The sequence below is a fragment of the Phasianus colchicus genome, chromosome 4, assembly GCF_987193195.1.
Source record: "Phasianus colchicus chromosome 4, bPhaCol1.hap1.1, whole genome shotgun sequence".
Lineage (NCBI taxonomy): Eukaryota > Metazoa > Chordata > Aves > Galliformes > Phasianidae > Phasianus > Phasianus colchicus.
Genome location: NC_143439.1, coordinates 68,955,789 through 68,974,909, shown reverse-complemented (window position 1 = coordinate 68,974,909; position 19,121 = coordinate 68,955,789). Strand labels below are relative to the sequence as shown.

Here is a 19,121-nt window from a genome sequence, read left to right as displayed (position 1 = left end):
ATGCATTTTTTTTTTACCATTCAATTGCCAATGCATGATAATAAGTCCAGTATTTGCTGTGTTCTCTTAACATACAGCATTATGTTGGTGTTCTCTATTTGCTTATTGTTTTCTTTTAGAATTTTGATGCCAATGCTGGTTATCCTGATACGCAGTTTCCTTTTTCAGTGTCTTCAGTTTCCTGTTGCTGACATTTTTTATTGTGTGCTATGCTATTCTAAAAGAGAATTTTCAGTTTTCTGTCTGAATTTGTCTCCCTTTGGGGTTGTGATGCTGACTCATTTTTGCTCCTCTCTCAAGGAGTTTTATACTGTCTTAGAGTCATTAACCTACTTTGTTGCAAGCTCTCTCATCCAGGCTTATACACCATGTTCATTAGCAGCGTCTGAGGTCCTTATGCATCTTTCTTTGTCACTAGAGCTTTATAATAGTTCACTGTGATTTTTTTTTTCTTTTTTTTTTTTTTTTTTTTTTGCAGATTTGTGCTTTGTAAAACTAGAAACATGAAATGAGTGCTATGGAGAATTTTGGTTTTCTTCTTGAATTCCTGACTCATAACAAGGCAAATGTTATATTCATTTTTAATCTTTTTTTTTTAAGATGCAGGTAATAGAGGAATAGAGAGTGTAAATAACGTTGGGCAGAATGATACATACATGTTTTGTCAACATTTCAGCCTAGAAAAATGTATGTTAGAAAAGTAGAGCAGTTTTTTTGGACATATATAACCTGAGTCCGTAATGAAGAGAATAGGAAACACCAAGCACTATTGCTGGCACACAGGAGCTTCATAAACTAGACCAGCTTTGATGCAACGTGGAATGATATATTTAGCTCAGTGACATAAAGAGGTGGATTAATAAACCAGTGTTGATTTTTCTGGCAAATTTCCAACGTGGATAATTACACCATCAACCTAAGAAAGTCTCCAGCAGTGACAGCTGGCTCTGGGGTTCCTCATTTCCCATCTTATATTGCTTTATCCTCACATGGTACTATATACAATTGAAATTATCCTGGACAGAATTGCTTTCCATTGATAGGTGTAAAAGAAACGCACTGAAACAATAATTTGCAAATGTTTTGGAAGGAGCAGGAAGGAAAAGAATGTATATATTTGAGATTCTTGGAATTTTAGAGAATAAATTACGTTTGGGTAGTTGTACAAAATTCTGATGATCAACAATTTTGGTTTACAAGGCTGAATTGTGTAAATGCAAGAAAGTTTTTAAATGTGTATATATATTTTTTAATTTTGCATTATTTTATCAAAAAGTAAATATTTTATGTGCAAAACTCCCAACTGTGTACGTATGCTTATCCTGCAGTAGTTCCATAATACGTTCAGTTTGGTTTCACAGTCTTTAAAGGTCAAAATAGTGAAAACAGGCATTAGTTCAGAACCATGAGAGTGAAATTATCCATCACTGGATAATTTGCTGCATGAATATTCATTCACGTGTTGTGAGAGCTGTGGAAAAGATGAGACTTAGGAAAGGCTGATGTTTGATGTTTGTGTTGTCATTCTTAGGGGTGAGGGAAATCAGACAGTTCAGATTCATTGAAGTTTTACGAGTGAGATTTTTATATATTTTTATGATTGCAATAACATTAGATCCTGAAACTACAGAGCTTGAGAGGATCAAAGAAGAACTCACAACAATAAGAAATACAGTCTGGGGGGCACGTTTCTATAGCATAGGTGTCTAAATGCAGTTGTTCCTGTCTTATCACTTTAATTGATCTTTTATTGATCACTGGAGGAAAAGGATATTCCTTGTGGAAGAGACATTCAGGTTGTATTTTGCATGAGAGTCTACCAGAAATTGCTGGTTCATTGGCCTCACATCTACTAAATATCTTAAGAAGCAGTCAAGGTTGCCAAGGGAAATAAGTCAAGGAAATAGATTATATTTGGGGAATTTGCTGCTGTGTTTCTTCATATCTTAAGAGGCCCAGTGTGTTTATAAGTTCCCTAGCATCAAACACAATCTTCTAAAATTTTCATGTTGATGTTCATGTCAATTTTCCAATTCCTTGAAGGCTAGTCAGGTCTTGAGTTTATGCCTCAGGGATGATAGACTGAGAAGTAGCTGAGAGCTGCAGACAAAGCAGGATTCAAAATGGTAATATGTTCTCACATTCAAAACAATTTACATTTGAATTGAAATTTAATTAATGTTTTATTGTACTTAAGTGTATCAGTGATGTTTCAAATGAACTATTAATCAGACTTATTAATTGGAAAAGTTCTTTCTAAAGTTAGCATTTGTGAAATAATTGTATGAGGTTGTCACAGATCTGTGGCTTAATGGCTCCAAGTTCTGTGCTCTCAGTATTTTGCTGTCCCTTAGGAAAAAAGTAGTTGGATTAATTAAAATTATGTATTTCAATGGTCTGTGAAGTGAATGAAATGGTTGGATGTAAATGTGAATGAAATGGTATTGAATGTAAATGCGAATATTGAATCGAAAATATATACTAGTTTTAATAATATGCATTGTACTGTAAGATACATATTCATCTTCTATCACCGATTCCAAATGTCAAATGTAAAGTGAATCAAATTTTAGTCAGCTAGATTGCTTGTATAATCAATTCCAGAGAGATGCAGCTCTAGTAGCAGAAATGTAATGGGAAAAGATCAAGCTAGATCATACATGGCCTTTCCTGGCATTGAAATATATTAACATATTGAAGAATGGTAATTCATCCTCAGAAAGGGAACAAAATCCCAACTGCAAATGAAATAGGAAATAAGTTTAGAAGACAATAGTAAAGATTTATTTTTTAAAAAAAAAAAAGGAAAAAAAAAGGGGTTAAGGGTGTAGCAATGAAGATTTAACAGTTGTTCATGTAAAGCTTTGGGAATTCTGATTAGCATTTTAAATGGATATTTATTTTTAGTAAGTACACAGGATACTTCAGTATGGAAATGCTTTACAACTGGCTTCCAAATGCTAACAAATGATTATACAACATCTAAGTAGAGATTACCACTGTAATGTATTCATTTCAGTTACGTGGATTTTAAAGTACAATGAACAAAACATAATGTTTTAAGATAGGAAATAAATAATCATATATGATTTTTATGGCAGAAGGAATACAGACAGTGAGAAGAAATCCATTGAAGAATGCATTTAGACCATTATTCCTGAGAATACAGAGATGGTCACCAACCTATTTGGTGAATTTCTGGATGAGTACAATGGTAATAACACTGGGGACCTTTGCATCCTGAAGGGTTAATTTGTTTGTTTTAATAAGATGACCTCATCCATGAAGGAAGGGCGAAAAGAAATCTGCTTATGTTATTTAAACATAGCCTACTAGCAATTATGGTTTGTTCAAATCGCTCAAGTTATCATCTAATATAATCAGTATTCCGTAAGGAATCTGCAAATCAGTTTGAGTCTGTCTACATATTGTCATACTTTAGAATACCTTTGTAACAGTACTTTGTCTGTAATTACAAGGACAGAGCTCTGATTAGGTCATAAATCAGTTGTCACGTCTTTTTAATCTTGGACATGTAAAAGAAAAGACAAAATGTGAAGGAGATGGATTATTTAGACTGTAAATTCTTAATGCCTTTCATTTGAGAACTGTTCAAGAATGGTACATGCAATCAAGTTGTCATGGATTCCTTAATTGTTTCCAGGTGCTTGGTGTGTTATCATCATGCCTTACTGGTCATAGAAGCTCTCTAGATTGTTGCTTTATGTCCACCATGTATATTTCTTAATAAAAGCCTTTGGAAAAATAGCATTTCCTTGGTATATTACCCATTATGAGATTTAGTCCATTTCTTTCTTACCAAATAAATGCTTATGTTCAACTCTACTTATAATTCCAAAATTTCCAGTACCCAAAACAGCACTCCTACATACTCCTACCAAAAAAAAAAAAAAGTGAGAGTTATCACCCCTGCCATCCCCTTTGCTCTTTTTCCTTTGTATCTCCAGTAAACTGCACTGGAACTAAAATAGGAATAGTTTTTCTAAGACGTTTTCTAAGATTTATAAAGATATATACATGCATCTGTGTGTGTGCATGTCTGTCAAAGAACAATATGGAATACTTGCACATTTCTGTTGCTTATTAGCAGCTTTCCTGGCTACCGGCGTAATGAAAATATTGTCAGTAAAATAGAGGAAGCCTAACAGTTTCTAAATGTGTGTGTGCATATGTATGTATACACATATGAAGATTTGCTGGTGTCATCTGTTTTTCTCCTTTTGATTTTCATTCTCAGTATGTAGTATTCACTTAACACTATTCTGTTGCCTGAAGCCTTAATCCATCGTAAAAGTTGAGAAGCAGAAACTTCAATAGGATTCAGTATGAGACATGCAGTGGATTGACCTTTCCTCTTGCACTTTTGACAGTTAGACTTTGGAGTGGATGAGCTGGTGTGTGCTGTTTCAGTCAAAATTCTGGTGAACTTCTCAATTATCCCATCTCTCTCTTTTTCTTTTTGCAGAAATTACAGCTTGTTACTTGAATTACCCTACACAGATTACTGTGTGACCTGTAGGTGTAAGTGATTCTGGATAGATAATGTAAAGGCATCTTTATCTGACTCCTGTATGAGTCCTGAATTTAATATCCCAAATCAAATGACATCTTATTTTGAAAAACTAAGGAAACTTTTCCTTTTTTTTTTCCCTTTCTTTTCCTTTTTTTTTTTTTTATTTTTCATGCTTCCCCTTCCTCCCCCCCCCTTTTTTTTTTTCATGAGACTGAAATTTAAGACTCAATTTCTAAATGCTGTTGTTTAATTGGGAGAAAATGACTTAGTCTTAAATGCGAGGATGGATAGAGTAAGTTCCTTAGTTAAATCCCATCAGAATAACCTAAGTGGTTTGACAGTGATCTTGTGAGGTAGTAACTGGTAGTAATTGGTAAGTTTGAATCTTCTGAATGAAGCTGAAGAGATCTCAACACCTACATAATAACTTTTTTCATTAAACAATAATAGTAACTTCAAAAAAAAAAATCCAGTCATTGCTCAAATACTGGATTTCAGTATTTCTGTTTCGTTTTATCTTTGCTTATTTGTTTGTCTTTGCTAGTTTGTTTAATTACTTACTAATGATGAGCAGTTCTGTGTAGAGGGCCTTCCTCTACTGAGTGCCCTAGGTTTTACAGCTCACTTTCTAACTCTACAAATACTCCTCATTTAAGAAATGTAAATGAAACATACAATTTGTTCATAAAACTCAGTGCCAAAGAATACAATATATGAATACTAGTGAGAAATTTGCTAATATGATGTGCTTACAAAAAAAGCTATGCAAATTTTTCCAGATTCTTAGTAGCTGAGAATGATAAGGTATCTCCTATAAAACTGCAGTTCTTATAATGTATATCCCAGAAACAGCAGTTTCATAGGTCTGATTAAATTATTACAGAAATGGATAGTCTGTGCAAGAAGAGGAGACTGAAATATCACCGTTGATCAATCAGGGCTCATTACAATAATGCATGAGGCAAAAAAAGACAATAGGAAGCACAGTGGAAGAAGAATACTATTTAAATGGAGAGACTAATGAGGCATAAGAAGAAATGGGTATAAATTAGCTATAAACTCAGTAAGTATGGAATTAAAGTGGCTCTAATGAAAAAAAGAAAAGCTTACAAAAAACTGTCAGATGCTGGAATTCATTTAGAATGAACTTCCTACTTCCAGTAGGATTAATTGGGGTTAAATGTCTGGGCTGTTTCAAAGACAGAAACTTGATAAGTTTATGTGTATAGTTATTATCATATTAAGGTTATTATTAATTATATTATGACATGACTGTCTGCAGTAGCAAGGAAGCAGACCTGATGACTCAAGATGTCTGTGTTTCTTGTGCTGACCTAATTTTCATTGAAAGTAATTTAATACTGACTACAGAACAACTTGAAATGAATTTGGGAAGAAATGGATAACTGAAAGGAGGGTTGGCTTTTTCAGATAAGAAGGATTCTCTGATACGTAATTTTCTTAGATGTAGCTTCAACATAACCTTTGGCCTAAGAGAGTCTAATACTGTTGTACAAGATAAGAACAGGTTAATAGATAGACAGCCACCGCTCTCCAGTAACATACATCACATGGTGCTGCTGTAGTTGCCAAGCCACTCTCCATCAAATTTGAAAAGTCATGGCTATCAGTTGACTGGAAACCCACGGTGACTGCAAAAAGGAAAACATCACTCACTTTTTTAAGAAGAGTAGTAAGAAAGACTCTGAGATCTACAGGTTGGTGAGCCTCAGCTCTGTGCTTGGAACAGATCCTTCTGGAAGATATGTCAAGGTACATGCAAGTCAAAGAGGTGATCTCGAGACAGCCAGCACAATTTTGCCATGGTCCTATATAGCATCATTATCCTTAATATGGAAAGAAGTGGCTTTGATATTGGGTTGATAAGATAATATGAGCCAGCAGCGCACACTTACAGCCCATAAGGCCAACCATCAAAAGAGGAGTAGCCAGCAGAGTCCCTGTTCAGCCCTGGTTAAGCCCTATCTGGAGTACTGCATCTGGACTGTGGGGCTCCAGCACAGGAGGTTGTGGAGTGGGTCCAGAGAAAGCTCTTGAAGATGTTGGCTGGGCTGGAGCACCTCGGCTATGAAGAAAGGCTGAGGGAGTTTGACTTGTTTAGCTTGGAGAGGAGGAGGCTCCTTGCAGACCTCATTGTGGCCTGCCAGTGCATTAAGGAAGCTTATAAATGAGAGAGAGACTGACTTTTTACATGGTCCAATAGTGATAGGTCAAGGGGGAACTATTTTGAACTACAAGAGAAGGGATTTAGATTTGACATAAGGAAGAAATTCTTCCTCACCACCTTTACTGAAAGAGTGGTGAGACACTGGAGCTTGTTGCTCAGAGAAGCTGTGGATGCTCCATCTCTGAGGTGTTCAAGGTCAGACTGGATGGGGCTCTGGGCAACCTGGTCTAGTGGGAGATGTTCCTGCCTGTGGCATGGGAAGTTAAACTGGATGGTATTTGAGGTTTTTTCCAACCCTAGCTATTCTATGATTCTGTGGTTATTAGACTGTTAAATGTTGGTTCTTTGTAAGATAAAAACAAAACAAAAATTAAAAAAACAAAAAACAAAAAACAAAAAAAAAACAAGACAACAACAACAGCAAAAACTATGAAGTTTTGTATTTTTTTCTTAGTTATATGAATATATTAAGTACTTTCTGCTTAATTATATATAAGGAGATTCTCTTCACTTAACTGTAGCTTTCAAATGTTAAAGATCTAATCCTAACCTATAAACTCGTTTTGACTCTCCACATATTCTCCTTCTATCCACTAGTGTTCATTCAGATATGTTTGCTAGCTATATCTCCTGGGATAATCAAGTCTAAGAAGGTAATTTTTTCTGCTTGCTTTCTGGTTCCACTGGCCTTTTAGCAAATATTATTAACTTCTTTATAGTTCAACGTTAATATTCATCTGAAGCTACAAAATGAAAAATTGGCAGAGATCCAAAAAGTCTTTTTAATGCAAAAATTTTATTTAAACAATTCTTAGGCATCTGGTTCTAAATTCCAAAGCTTCCTGGATGTACTTAAAACCCAATATACTTTCACATACAAAAGGTTTGTTGCTGGATGTTCATAATCATTTCTATCTTGATCAGAAACAAATTTAGAGCTTTAATAGCAGAAAGCCTTGGTGGGATTTTCATATCGTTGCACATACCCCCTTGGTTTCAATCAGCTAGATATGCTCCAAGAGTTATATCTCTACTTAAAGCTGTGATAGTTTCCTTTAATAAATGAGTGTAGGGAAGTTGATGCCTTCTGAGCTGTTACGGTGATTAGGTGTATCCAGTTGTCCATATTCTTACCCAAAGTTAGGAGATTCAAATGTTAGAATGTTGGCCACATCTTAAATTCTATGGTCACTCTCACTTTCTATGAGGTATTTTGAGTCATTGACTTAAAAAGATCAGCACATTTTAATTCCCAGTTCTTACTATGCTCTGAGCCAAATTATGTTGATAAATTTTCCAGTGACTGATCACTTTAAAATGCACTGCAGAAAAATGTTTGTGACCTGAGAGTTCCTCGCTGGTTGAGTTTTGTTATATAGGCAACATGCATGGGGACTTAGGTGCAGCAGGCTGTGGTGATCCTGCAGAAGCCTTGATTTTTTCCTTGGGAGACCAGCTAACTAGAACTTGGATATTTCAGTGCCAAGCAATATAGCATTTAAGCATGTAAGATATTGCTTTATTGTCTCCTTATCTGGCAGTAATTATTTGTTCCTTGCCTTTGAAGAAACACTGCACACGAATTACAATAAGAACATGTAGTCCTAACGGTAATAAAATAATGAAGAGAGTTCTGAAGGGAGTAATTCACTGGGGCTGATTTAAGTGTCTCCTGCACTATTTGCATTGTCTTATGGGAAGTTATGCTGTCTGAGGATTTTGAATGTTATAATCATCTGAAAGGCAACGCAACAGAGCTTTGATTTCACATTAGAAATACTTTATGTGTTTCTATGTTGGAGAGAAGGAGGATTTTCTTCCAACATAATGACAAAGTTTGTGTTAATATAAAAGCTCAATCTAAATTGTTTTTCTCCTTTACCTTATTTCTATAGGAAATCAGACATACAGCTATTGATCTACAGTTAATTGTTGTTAAAAGTATTGTTAATTATTGTGGTCTAGTAGAAAAAAAGAATAACAGGAAAATCAGCAACTGGAGAAAGAAGAAAACAAAAAACAGACTCATGTTTACATTAAGAGCAAGGCAGGTGCAATCTACCATTGCCTTTGCCCCTTGCTGCCCCTTTTAACAAGTAACAGCAGCAAAATTAGAAAAGAATCAAGTTGGTCTGCAGTTAACAGCAAGGCAGCCCTATGCTAGTTTGGATCTTGAACCATTATCGTGGTCGGTCTAAATTAATTAGAGCTGTCATTAGCAGGGCTCATCAGCTGGTCCATAACATTGCAGATGCAGCTAAATTGCTTCTAATTGCAGAGATAGCTTCTTGGATTTTAGTTTGAGGTTTCTGTACTAATGTGGCACCAGGGGGCATGGTCTAGTGAGCGTGGTGCTGATGGGTTGGTGGTTGGTCTAGGTGATCTTAGTGGTCTTTTCCAACTGTAATGATTCTGTGATTCTATACTTGATTATTTTCCATAGCCTTTTGAAGTCCATGAAAATAAACAAGTGTTTTTCTCGTAGATTGGATTGACAGCAGCATCTCCAAATTTCTACACTGAATGCATATCTTTTTTCTCCCATTTCACAAGAAAGTTGATATATTTACAGTTTGTGATTTTTTAGCTGACACTGTTGATAAGTAAGTTGTTGTAATCACCCATTCCTTACAAGGTTGAACATGACAATGTTTCTCACGTGTTGCCTAGAACAATGTTTTATTCGTTCAGAACAATTTGTAAGAGTGCAGTCTGCTTACTTAAAGACATTCCAATCACCTTTTTGAATCAGTGGATTTTTCTTGGGGCCTCAGCACTTACATTGGCATTTATATTCTAGTGAATTCATCCTTCATCACATCACAATTAGGAATATATTCTGTATTTCTGCGTGTTCTGCATTTTCTGTTGCTCCTCTGGTTGTTATAAAAAAGAAATACCTCCTATAGTAGAGATCTGTCATCTGTGTGTCATACGTGAAAGGAAAAAATATGTGCCATCAATTACCTCTGCTTTATTCTATTAGTTTCTTTGCCTTCCAGAGCTGTATTGTCTATTTTTCATTCGCATTTTAAAAATATTTATTTTATATATCAGGATTTACCTGATCTCTGTGTGATGTTAATCACATTTCTATGTAATTTAATACAGTATTTCCCTTTCAGTTGAGCTTCATGCTATGTGTTTGCTTAATGGATTAGCAAAACTTTGAAAGACAGTTATGATTTTTAAAAATATTTTACATTCAATTGTATTTCTTGCTGTAAACAAGTGGAAAAGATATTCCAAATTCAGTTTAAATGCCTTTGCACTGTTAAGTTGCCAATCTCCAGGCCATGGGCTGGTTGCTCCCCACCAGCTCAGGTTGCTCAGGGCCCCACTCAGCCTGGCTTTGAGCATCTCCACAGATGGGGCACCTACAGCTTCACAGGGCAGCCTGTGCCAGTGCTTCAGCATCCTCTGAGTAAAGAATTTCTTCATAACATCTAACCTAAATCTCCCTTTTACTCTAAAGCCATGGCAACAATGCTTCTTTGAGTGGAGAAGAATCTTCAATAGGAACAATAAATCTTGGTGAAAAAAATGCATGGGGTTTTATCTGAGCATGAAGGCAAAGAGTAGAGAGCAGAAGTGAAAGCAGGAGTGTCTAGAAGAAGGAATTGTAGAGAGTTGCAATAGGAACAAGACTGTTGGGTTATTCTGTGCTATCTTCTCTGCTAATAGAAGTGATTTCTGTGTCCATGTAACACAGTGCTGTCTATCTGATGTTGTATGCTTGTGCTCAGCTGTCTATTCTGGTATGTTGTTTGCCTTCTTAATTGTTACACATAACTGCTCTAGAAGAACAATAACACTTGGAAAATAAAGAAAAATGGCTGCACGCATTCAAACTTTATTTCTCCTAAGCAGTTCAGCTTTGAGTAACAAAACCTGTTTTCTTAAGAATGCTTTAATGAATGGTTAATACTTTCTGGAAAAAAAAAAAAACTAAAGCTTTAATGATCATTTTTTTTTCTACTCTAGGAGAAACAATGAGAATTGCCTCTTCAGAGTTTGCAGATGACCCATGCTCCTCAGTGAAGCGGGGCACCATGGTGCGGGCTGCTCGTGCCTTGCTTTCTGCAGTTACCCGCTTGCTCATCCTGGCTGATATGGCAGACGTCATGAGGCTCCTGTCACATCTGAAAATTGTATGTATTTTTAAAGGTTCTGTATTATGTTTGCTTTTTTTTACGTATACAGAAGTTGGGACAAATCATAGAATTGCTCAGGATGGAAAAGACCTTTAAGATCATTGAGTCCAACCACAACCTAATCGTACTACCCCAACTCTAACAGCTCTCTGCTAAATCATGTCCCTGAGCACCACATCCAAATGGTTTTTAAACACATCCAGGGATGGTGACTCAACCACCTCCGTGAGCAGCCTATTCCAGTGCTTAACAACCCTTTCTGTAAAGAAGTTTTTCCTGATATCTAACCTCAACTTGCCCTGGTGCAACTTGAGGCCATTTCCCCTCATCCTGTCACCAGTGAGAAAAAAACAACCCTACTCTACTCTCCCTCAAGTCACCTTTCAGGTCTCCCCTCAGCCTCCTCTGTGAATAAGTGTTCACATTTCATACTCAGCTGCTGCTTGTTTTTTCTTCAAGTGCTACCGAGGGTTGGCATGAAGCAAATTTTTACACTGTTCTCATTCATTTCCTTATTATGAAGAAGTTAATTTTTGGAGACTTTAGGCAGCGCACTGAACAGATGCATCTATTTAACTGACCTTTCATCTCATTCAGATCGTTTACTGACTCAGTGCTTGTAAAGCATTGCTATCTTGTGGCAGAGTTTAGGTACTGCAGTTGTTCTTGATGTCTGCAGAAATTCTGGAGGTACCAGGAGTTTGGTGCTTTTATGTACAGTCAGAAAATAGAACAAGTGCCTTATCAGTCATCATAGAGGAAAGATGGTATAAAGAGGAATAATAGATTACCAGCTAGTTTGGTATAAATTAGTACTTACACTTGGCTGTTATCGTTCATATTTTTATACGGTCATATTAAAGTTCTGTAATTGCAATGGATTTTCTTTGTTTGTTATGTTCTCAGATGAATTCACTTCATCTTTTTAACAGTGTGACTGTACAAAAAGATTTATTCTCACAACAGTGAGAACCTTTCATCTGGAAAATTGGGCTAAACAGATAGAAGACAGTTTTTATGGTAGAAAAAAAAGCAGCATTTTCTTCTGCGTGAATTCTAGTGTGCTCTGCTCTAGTAATAGAATGCTGTTGTGATAGCTGCAGTATGTAATTTCCAGTGTAAACATAATCTCTCGTGAATGTTTTAATTTTTCCCTGCTATAAAGCTCCATGCAATAGTAATTCAAATAACCCTTTGCTAGTGAGGCTAACAATATTATGAACAAAAGCTTTCTGCAAGTGCTGTGATTAAACTTCTGATCCACGCTCTTTCATAGGTGGTGAGAAACACTTTCCTCACATCAGAGTTTTCCTCCTCTTGTTAGAGCATTGTGTTGCATTATTTAGAAAAAAACATATTCCAATACTCTTTTGTAAGTGGGTGTATTTACTAACACAGTTTGCTCCCTAGATTTGCAAGGGCATTTATGGCACTGTGGTTTGTAATCTGTACATTTGTCTGATGTCACTGTGAATAACCCAGCCTTCTGTTTCAATGAACCCAGACTTCTGTGGTTCTTTGTAGCTAAATTCAATTTCAGGACCTTAAATGTCTTTTTTTTTTTTTTTTTTTTTTTTCAGGTTCAAAAGTGTAACTTATTTCTGAGGACTGACTGTGAAAAATAGTTTTATCATTTTATAATGCGAATGTCTTTAAGACAAATAAATTATTAGGAAAAAAAAGTTTATAAGAAAAAAGATTCCACTGGGACAAATCCTGTATTGACTCAGTAGTAGCATTTAAAGACTGGTGTAAGTTAACCATAAAATCATCAAACTAAAACCATGCAGCATGTCGGAGTCTAATTTATACTGTAGGGATCCTGAACTGTACTGTGATCAGTTTTCATTGAAAGCATGTCAAAGGAGTTGTGCTACAGACTTCATTTGAGATAGTACATTTTAATTAATGTTTCAGAGCAAAAGCATGCAGTTGTCATCTGGAAGGATATTCAGTCATTTCTTTCAGATTATATTTTGCTCTGTTGGAATTAATAACAGTGACTACTACAGTGAAACTCATGAAACAGTTGAAGTATTTGGTAATACAGTCTAGATGATAGACATCTAGCATTATGAGTATTGTAATGAATTACCTGCTACTTAATCAGAGGAGCACATCTTTCAGCTGAGTGTGGTTGTATTTGATTGAGCAAAGAAGTTACTCAGAAGTGAATTTGTTTCAAATTCCTCTAGTAATCAGTTGACTCATTTTGAAACTTAATGCGTTGTACATTTAAGAGGAAGTTTTTCACACAGAAGGTGGTGAAGCACTGGAACACGTTGCCCAAGGAGGTTTTGGATGCCCCATCCCTGGAAGCATTCAAGGCCAGGCTGGATGTGGCTCTGGGCAGCCTGGTCTGCTGGTTGGTGACCCTGCACATAGCAGGGGGTTGAAACCAGATGATCATTGTGGTCCTTTTCACCCCAGGCCATTCTGTGATTCTGTGATTGTACAGTGATAATAGAGTGTGATCAACACTGTTCAAAATCTGCTTATTGGAGTGGAATCTGTAATGAATCTTCTAGAAAACTGGTTTAATATGGGACTGTCAGGGCTTACAGAAATGGTTGTTGTGCCCATGGTTGTCATTACAACCACATTTTGGAAGAAATGTTTTAGAATGAAGAATAGAACATATTTACTTCGCAATCTTTTTTCTCGGAATTACATTTTTTTATAGCAAAACAACACTTCTGAATTCCTATTTTGTCTCAGGACAAGTTATTTTGCAGAGTAGAGGGGGACAATCACCTCCCTGTCCCTGTTGTCCACTCCTCTTGTGATGGAGCCCAGGATACCATTTGCTTTCCAAGCTGCAAGGGCACACTGCTGGCTCATGTTAAGCTTTTCATTCATCAGGACCCCCAGGTCCTTCTCTGCATGGCCGCTCTTAAGGACTGCTCCTTCCAGTCTGTAGGGATGCCTGGGATTCCTCTGGCCCAAATGCAAAACACTGCACTTTGCTGTGTTGAACCTCATTAGGTTCACCCGGGCCCACCTTTCAAGCCTGTTGAGGACTGGATATGCAATGGACAGAGTAGTTACAGGTGTTGTACAGCTGGATTAAACTGCTAACATTGGTAATCTATTATGTTCTAGGTAGAGGAAGCACTAGAAGCAGTGAAAAATGCAACGAATGAACAAGATTTAGCAAATCGCTTTAAAGAATTTGGAAAAGAGATGGTGAAACTGAATTACGTAGCTGCGCGACGACAGCAGGTGAGTACATTCCAAAGCAGTGGTTGTGAAATTTAGGCCTGACTCTAAATATCTTGTTTCATGTTCAAGATGCTTTTAAAACATACAATAAGTAATTGTTGTGTCCTGGCACATCATTGAATCATACGGATTTTACTGAACGTGATCACATTTTTCAAAATGTAATTTTTTTTAAAAGAAAATTATTCAAGTGAATTCAATTAATAATGAAGTAAAGATGAAAAGGCAAACTGTTTGGGGGGTTTGGAATTGTTTTCAAATGGTGACTGTTCCTGCTCAGTTGCTTTGAGGGCACTCCAACAGCTGAAGAGCACGAGATCTTTGATAGTGTCGTCTAGTTCAGATTCAAGAACGAGAGTCTAATTTGTGTTTAAAACCAACATTGTTAGTTTTCAGATACTTAAAAAGACAAGTACCCAATTCATTTATTACTTAAGCAGATGGAAAAAATGAATAAAAAGTCATGACAGCATTTATTCAGTACCTATAGCTATTCAACTTTGCATTGAACAGAACTTTCTCCTGAATGCTGTTCTTCTGAAGAGTCCAGACATTTTGTCATTGTGGAGTTATGTAAGGTTTGTTCAACACAAAGCTGTGTTTGAATATTGATAATCATTCAGGGATGTCTTTGTATTGCAGGTTGTAGAGCACACTCAGTTTGGAAAGCTGGTTTTATACATTCATCCTTCTATTTACTTTTGTATTGCAGTGGTACTGATTTGTTTTTGTATCACTTGTACATTTCTAACAAATCACAAATGCAAGGGTAGTATCACATAAGCAATGTTATTTTGTACATTCAGACACTTCTCTTCCAGAAATGTAGTGAAAATTATGTGAAAAAGTTAAAAACATCAACAGGAAAGCTAATGAAGCTATGTCTCTTATGTTCTTGGAAATATGAAAAGATCAAAGCAAATGTTAGCATAAACCTTTTGAGATTTCCATCTTAAAGCTCATTTATATAGTACCAGCAAGGTGTTCCATGTAATTGTGGAATATCTTGACAGGATTGGAAGTTACTTCTGAGATTTTCATTTGTTTTCCTTTAATCTCTTCTCTTGTAGCTGGCAAAACTTTTAGGAACTTAATTCTCTCTGAGAACTGTATCAGTGAATCATGTCGTTGAAATTCATCAAGTGCTAAAACCTGTAAACCCAGAATGCATGGATTCTTTTTCAGTTCTTGCATTCGATTCATGTGTGAGCACAACTATTCAGCTTCCCAAACTTCTTTGTTCATAGTTTTAAAACAGAATAGTGTTTTCTTACTGCTTATGAGTATTGCTAGGAGTACTTTACCTGGTGTTTGAAAAGCTTTCATAAACAAGTTGATATTATATATATGTGAATATATTAGTGGATAAACAAAAATAATACAGTGCCATCTTATTTTAGTAAGGCATTGCAGAATATCTGTTGTATGTTGTCAGAGGAAATAAAAGGAAGAATAAGTCACTATGGTAAAATGTAAAGTACACGAGAAATAGAGCAAAATGTAGAGAAAGCAAAATGTGTATTATATTTAAAAGGAAAGCTCTGGGAAAAATATCTATAAGCACAGCAGTCGTAGCCAGGAAAAGGAAACATATTCATGGACTTTCCTTCACATCAAGGGAAAAAAAAAAAAAAGTATTTTTAGAAGGAATCCAAGTCATGAAATATTGAGAATTCTTACGAAGCCACAAAATACATGTTTTGTAAATTCAGGGCCCATAATAAAACTGTAACTATGCACATAAAAAGCTTTTGTGAGAATTATGGTCAATTTTGTCATTAATGACATCTCTGCAAAACCACTGGACAGTGACAGTTTAGACCATACTTTCTAACACTGAAGCTTTCATTTACAACTAAATAATTCTGTGTTTTTCTATAGGAGCTGAAAGATCCTCACTGCAGGGATGAAATGGCTGCAGCTCGAGGTGCTCTGAAGAAGAATGCCACAATGTTGTATACTGCATCCCAAGCATTTCTTCGTCACCCTGATGTTGCAGCCACTAGGGCCAACAGAGACTATGTCTTCAAACAAGTTCAAGAAGCAATTGCTGGTATCTCCAACGCTGCTCAGGCCACCTCACCCACTGATGAAAACAAGGGGCATACTGGCATAGGAGAGCTTGCTGCTGCCCTAAATGAATTTGATGTGAGTATCATAATTGTATGGAAAATGAAATGTTTCACCCTGGAATCTACAGTGCTTTTAACTAAGTGCGTTTTAGACAGGACTCACATTTTTCTTTCCATTCAGGTCCATTTTCTTAGAATGCAGAGGCAAAGTGCAGATGTTGATTTGTGTTATTTTTAACCAGGAATAGTTATTTGCTGCTAATGGACTTGAATTATAAGGAGTTTGTACTCATATGCTGCAACAGTGCTAGAGGGAAAGAACTTGTCCTCTGCCCTTAGCATCCTTGAAAATCCAGCTACAGAAATAGCACAAAGTGTGATTAATCTGACAGTTTATTTCTGTGACATTTGTCATGTGTTCTGTTGAATGGTGAAATCAGATTTATCTGGCATGTCAGGAAGGAAGATATTACAGGAAAATAAAGACGATGGTGGAGCTGCGCATCCTGGAAATATTAACAAAGTGTATTGAATCATGGATTATGTTCATCAAATAAGGCAGAGATGAACAGATAACAGATGAAGCTGGTCCCATTAATTGCAGACAAGGGGCTGCACCAGAAACAGCTAGTTTTGCTTAAGTAACTTTCTTAACACCTAACTTTTTACATGTTAATTTCACTACTAATCTTTTTTGTAACAATTTTTCTTCTCTTCATTCTTGAGACTTTTTTTTAGAAAGTAGAAAAAAACTTTAATTCAAGACAATATATGAAAATTCTGGTGTTACAGAAATTAGTTTTGACATTAATGAAGGTCTAACCAAAGTTATTATTAGGAAACTGTACTTTTAGACTAATTTATGAAGTTGCAATGCAAGGATATGTCACACCTTTTGAGGAGCTATTCAATCCTGCTGTATTTAGGACTGGAAGTGGAGGCGTTGTACTAGTGGTTCCTCTCTTGTCCTAGGATGATTGGGCTTCTCTTGTGAATCTGCAGCTTACTGTCATTGGGTTTACATTGGAAATAATAATAGAAAGAGTAAATGTAACAGGAGTGACTGAATAGGATATGGTATTAAAAAAAAAAAAAAGCAGAGAATGAATATAGAAATGATAGCAAAAGGGAAATGGGAACAAATCTGCGAGTATGTCATCTCAAAATGGATGGGCATAGGGAAAGCAAATGGGCTGGTAGCTGACCAGCAGAAGGGTTTGTGCCATTGGTAACATATTTTCTTCCTCTCATGGTTCCTCACACTGCCTAGAAGCTGTGCTCTGGTTAAATTTCTTCCTTCATGGGTCAAAGCAGTTGCCAGCGTAATGAATGAAAAGGAGTAGCAGAAGGTGAAACACTGCTAAAACCATTCAGAGCTACTGTGGAACCCAGAGATAAACTCAGATTTCATTGTACTGATAGATAAAAAGAAAAAAAAAAAACTACTGCCCTCATTGACAGTACTGATACTGTTTTAGTATCTGTATTTCTGATTATGTAGATTTTCCAGTTATTGTGGGTCAGGATTTAAAGAATTCTGCCTGGTTTGCAAGGCCTTCTCAGCTTACAGATCCCTTACTGGTAAGGTCCTGGAAATAAAATCCCTGCTTATCTGATAGTACTCTGGCTTTTGTGTGTGACTTTGCTGTTATGGACAGTAGAGGTTTCACAAACAGTCACGGAAAACACGTGACTCTTAGCAGATCTAAACTGATGATGCTACTGCTCTCTGGAAAAGGCTGTTGTGCATAGTGAAAGTAATTTTAGTGATTCTTTGGGCTGTGGAGACGATGCGAGACATCTGATGTTGAACCCTGGCTTTTTTGGACAACATTTGTTCATCGGTTTGCTTCTCAGGTAAAGTCTTTCCTGGTTTACATGATGTGGTGGGCATCGTAAATGTGCATGGGAAATACGTAGTCATAGGATCGTGTTCTGTCTACAGCTGCATGTGGAGAAACAGATTTTTTCATCTTTTTTTTTTCCAGCTTTAGGAAATGAAAAATTTCTTATCAGTGAGGATGCAAAGATTGAAATGATTGTTTTATCTACTTTCTAACTACATTCCTTATTTCACTTCAGTGATTAGCTGCTGACTTAGATTTATTTGGACGTAGTGTTGTAACGGAGTCAACATTCCCTAAACTTCAGGGAAAGACCAAAGTTGTAGCTCCAGTTGTGGGATGATTCTCAATTTATTCTTATACTGTATGAGTAGGAAAGCAAGCAAAATTACTAGTTTCATGTAACTATGTCTTGAATGCAGATATGGCAGAAAAAAAAAGTGCATGAGAAAGGAGGGTTACTTTTTGCAGTGAGAGAGATTTCACAATGTGTTTATTTTACAGTGGCCATTTGGTTTTGTTCTGAAGTGCATAGTAAACCTGATATTGTATGATAAGTTAATTCTGCTGTATTAAAAATGTTTGCATATTTTCCATAGCACTTACCAGTTCTCAGACTTCAGTATTTCTGATTTCAGAGTCAGCACTCTGTGGCTTAACACTTAAATGACTGCAGTGTCATTAGTCTTAATATCTTCTCTATCAAAATATCATCACATGTAATATAAATCATTATCCAACCTATTTTAATCACGCTAGTATGTTTATAGGTGTCACTGTTATACTCTGTAGAGGCACCGTGACTTGTGGTATAAAATCTCCTGTGAGCTATTACCAGTTAAATCTTTGGAAAGAATTATCACTTATTGCTTCTAGAGATTATTTATGTAGAAATGAAGAGAGTTTATGAATCTGTTCTGTACCTGCATTTCTGCATTCAATTACTGCTTGAAATAGATAGATAAAAATTACAAAAATACGTGTTATTTTTTTATAATTGTTAATTTTTTTCATTTTCAGATTATTTAACTCCAGATATTTCTTGCTTTAATAGTGAAGGATTTTATTATTGAAGTTTGTTACACATTTTGAAGTCATTAAATATTT

The 19,121-nt window shown here is 36.1% G+C and overlaps 1 protein-coding gene across 2 annotated transcripts in view; it reads left to right on the top strand.

The window, feature by feature from the left end:
* CTNNA2 (catenin alpha 2) overlaps positions 1–19,121 on the top strand; it is a 465,672-nt gene that overhangs the window by 106,222 nt on the left and 340,329 nt on the right. For both annotated transcript variants that reach the window (XM_031588179.2, XM_031588178.2), the window contains 3 exons: positions 10,707–10,873; positions 13,979–14,098; positions 15,980–16,246. In XM_031588179.2, coding sequence (XP_031444039.1) covers positions 10,707–10,873; positions 13,979–14,098; positions 15,980–16,246 — 554 coding nt within the window. The remainder of the gene's footprint in view (positions 1–10,706; positions 10,874–13,978; positions 14,099–15,979; positions 16,247–19,121) is intronic.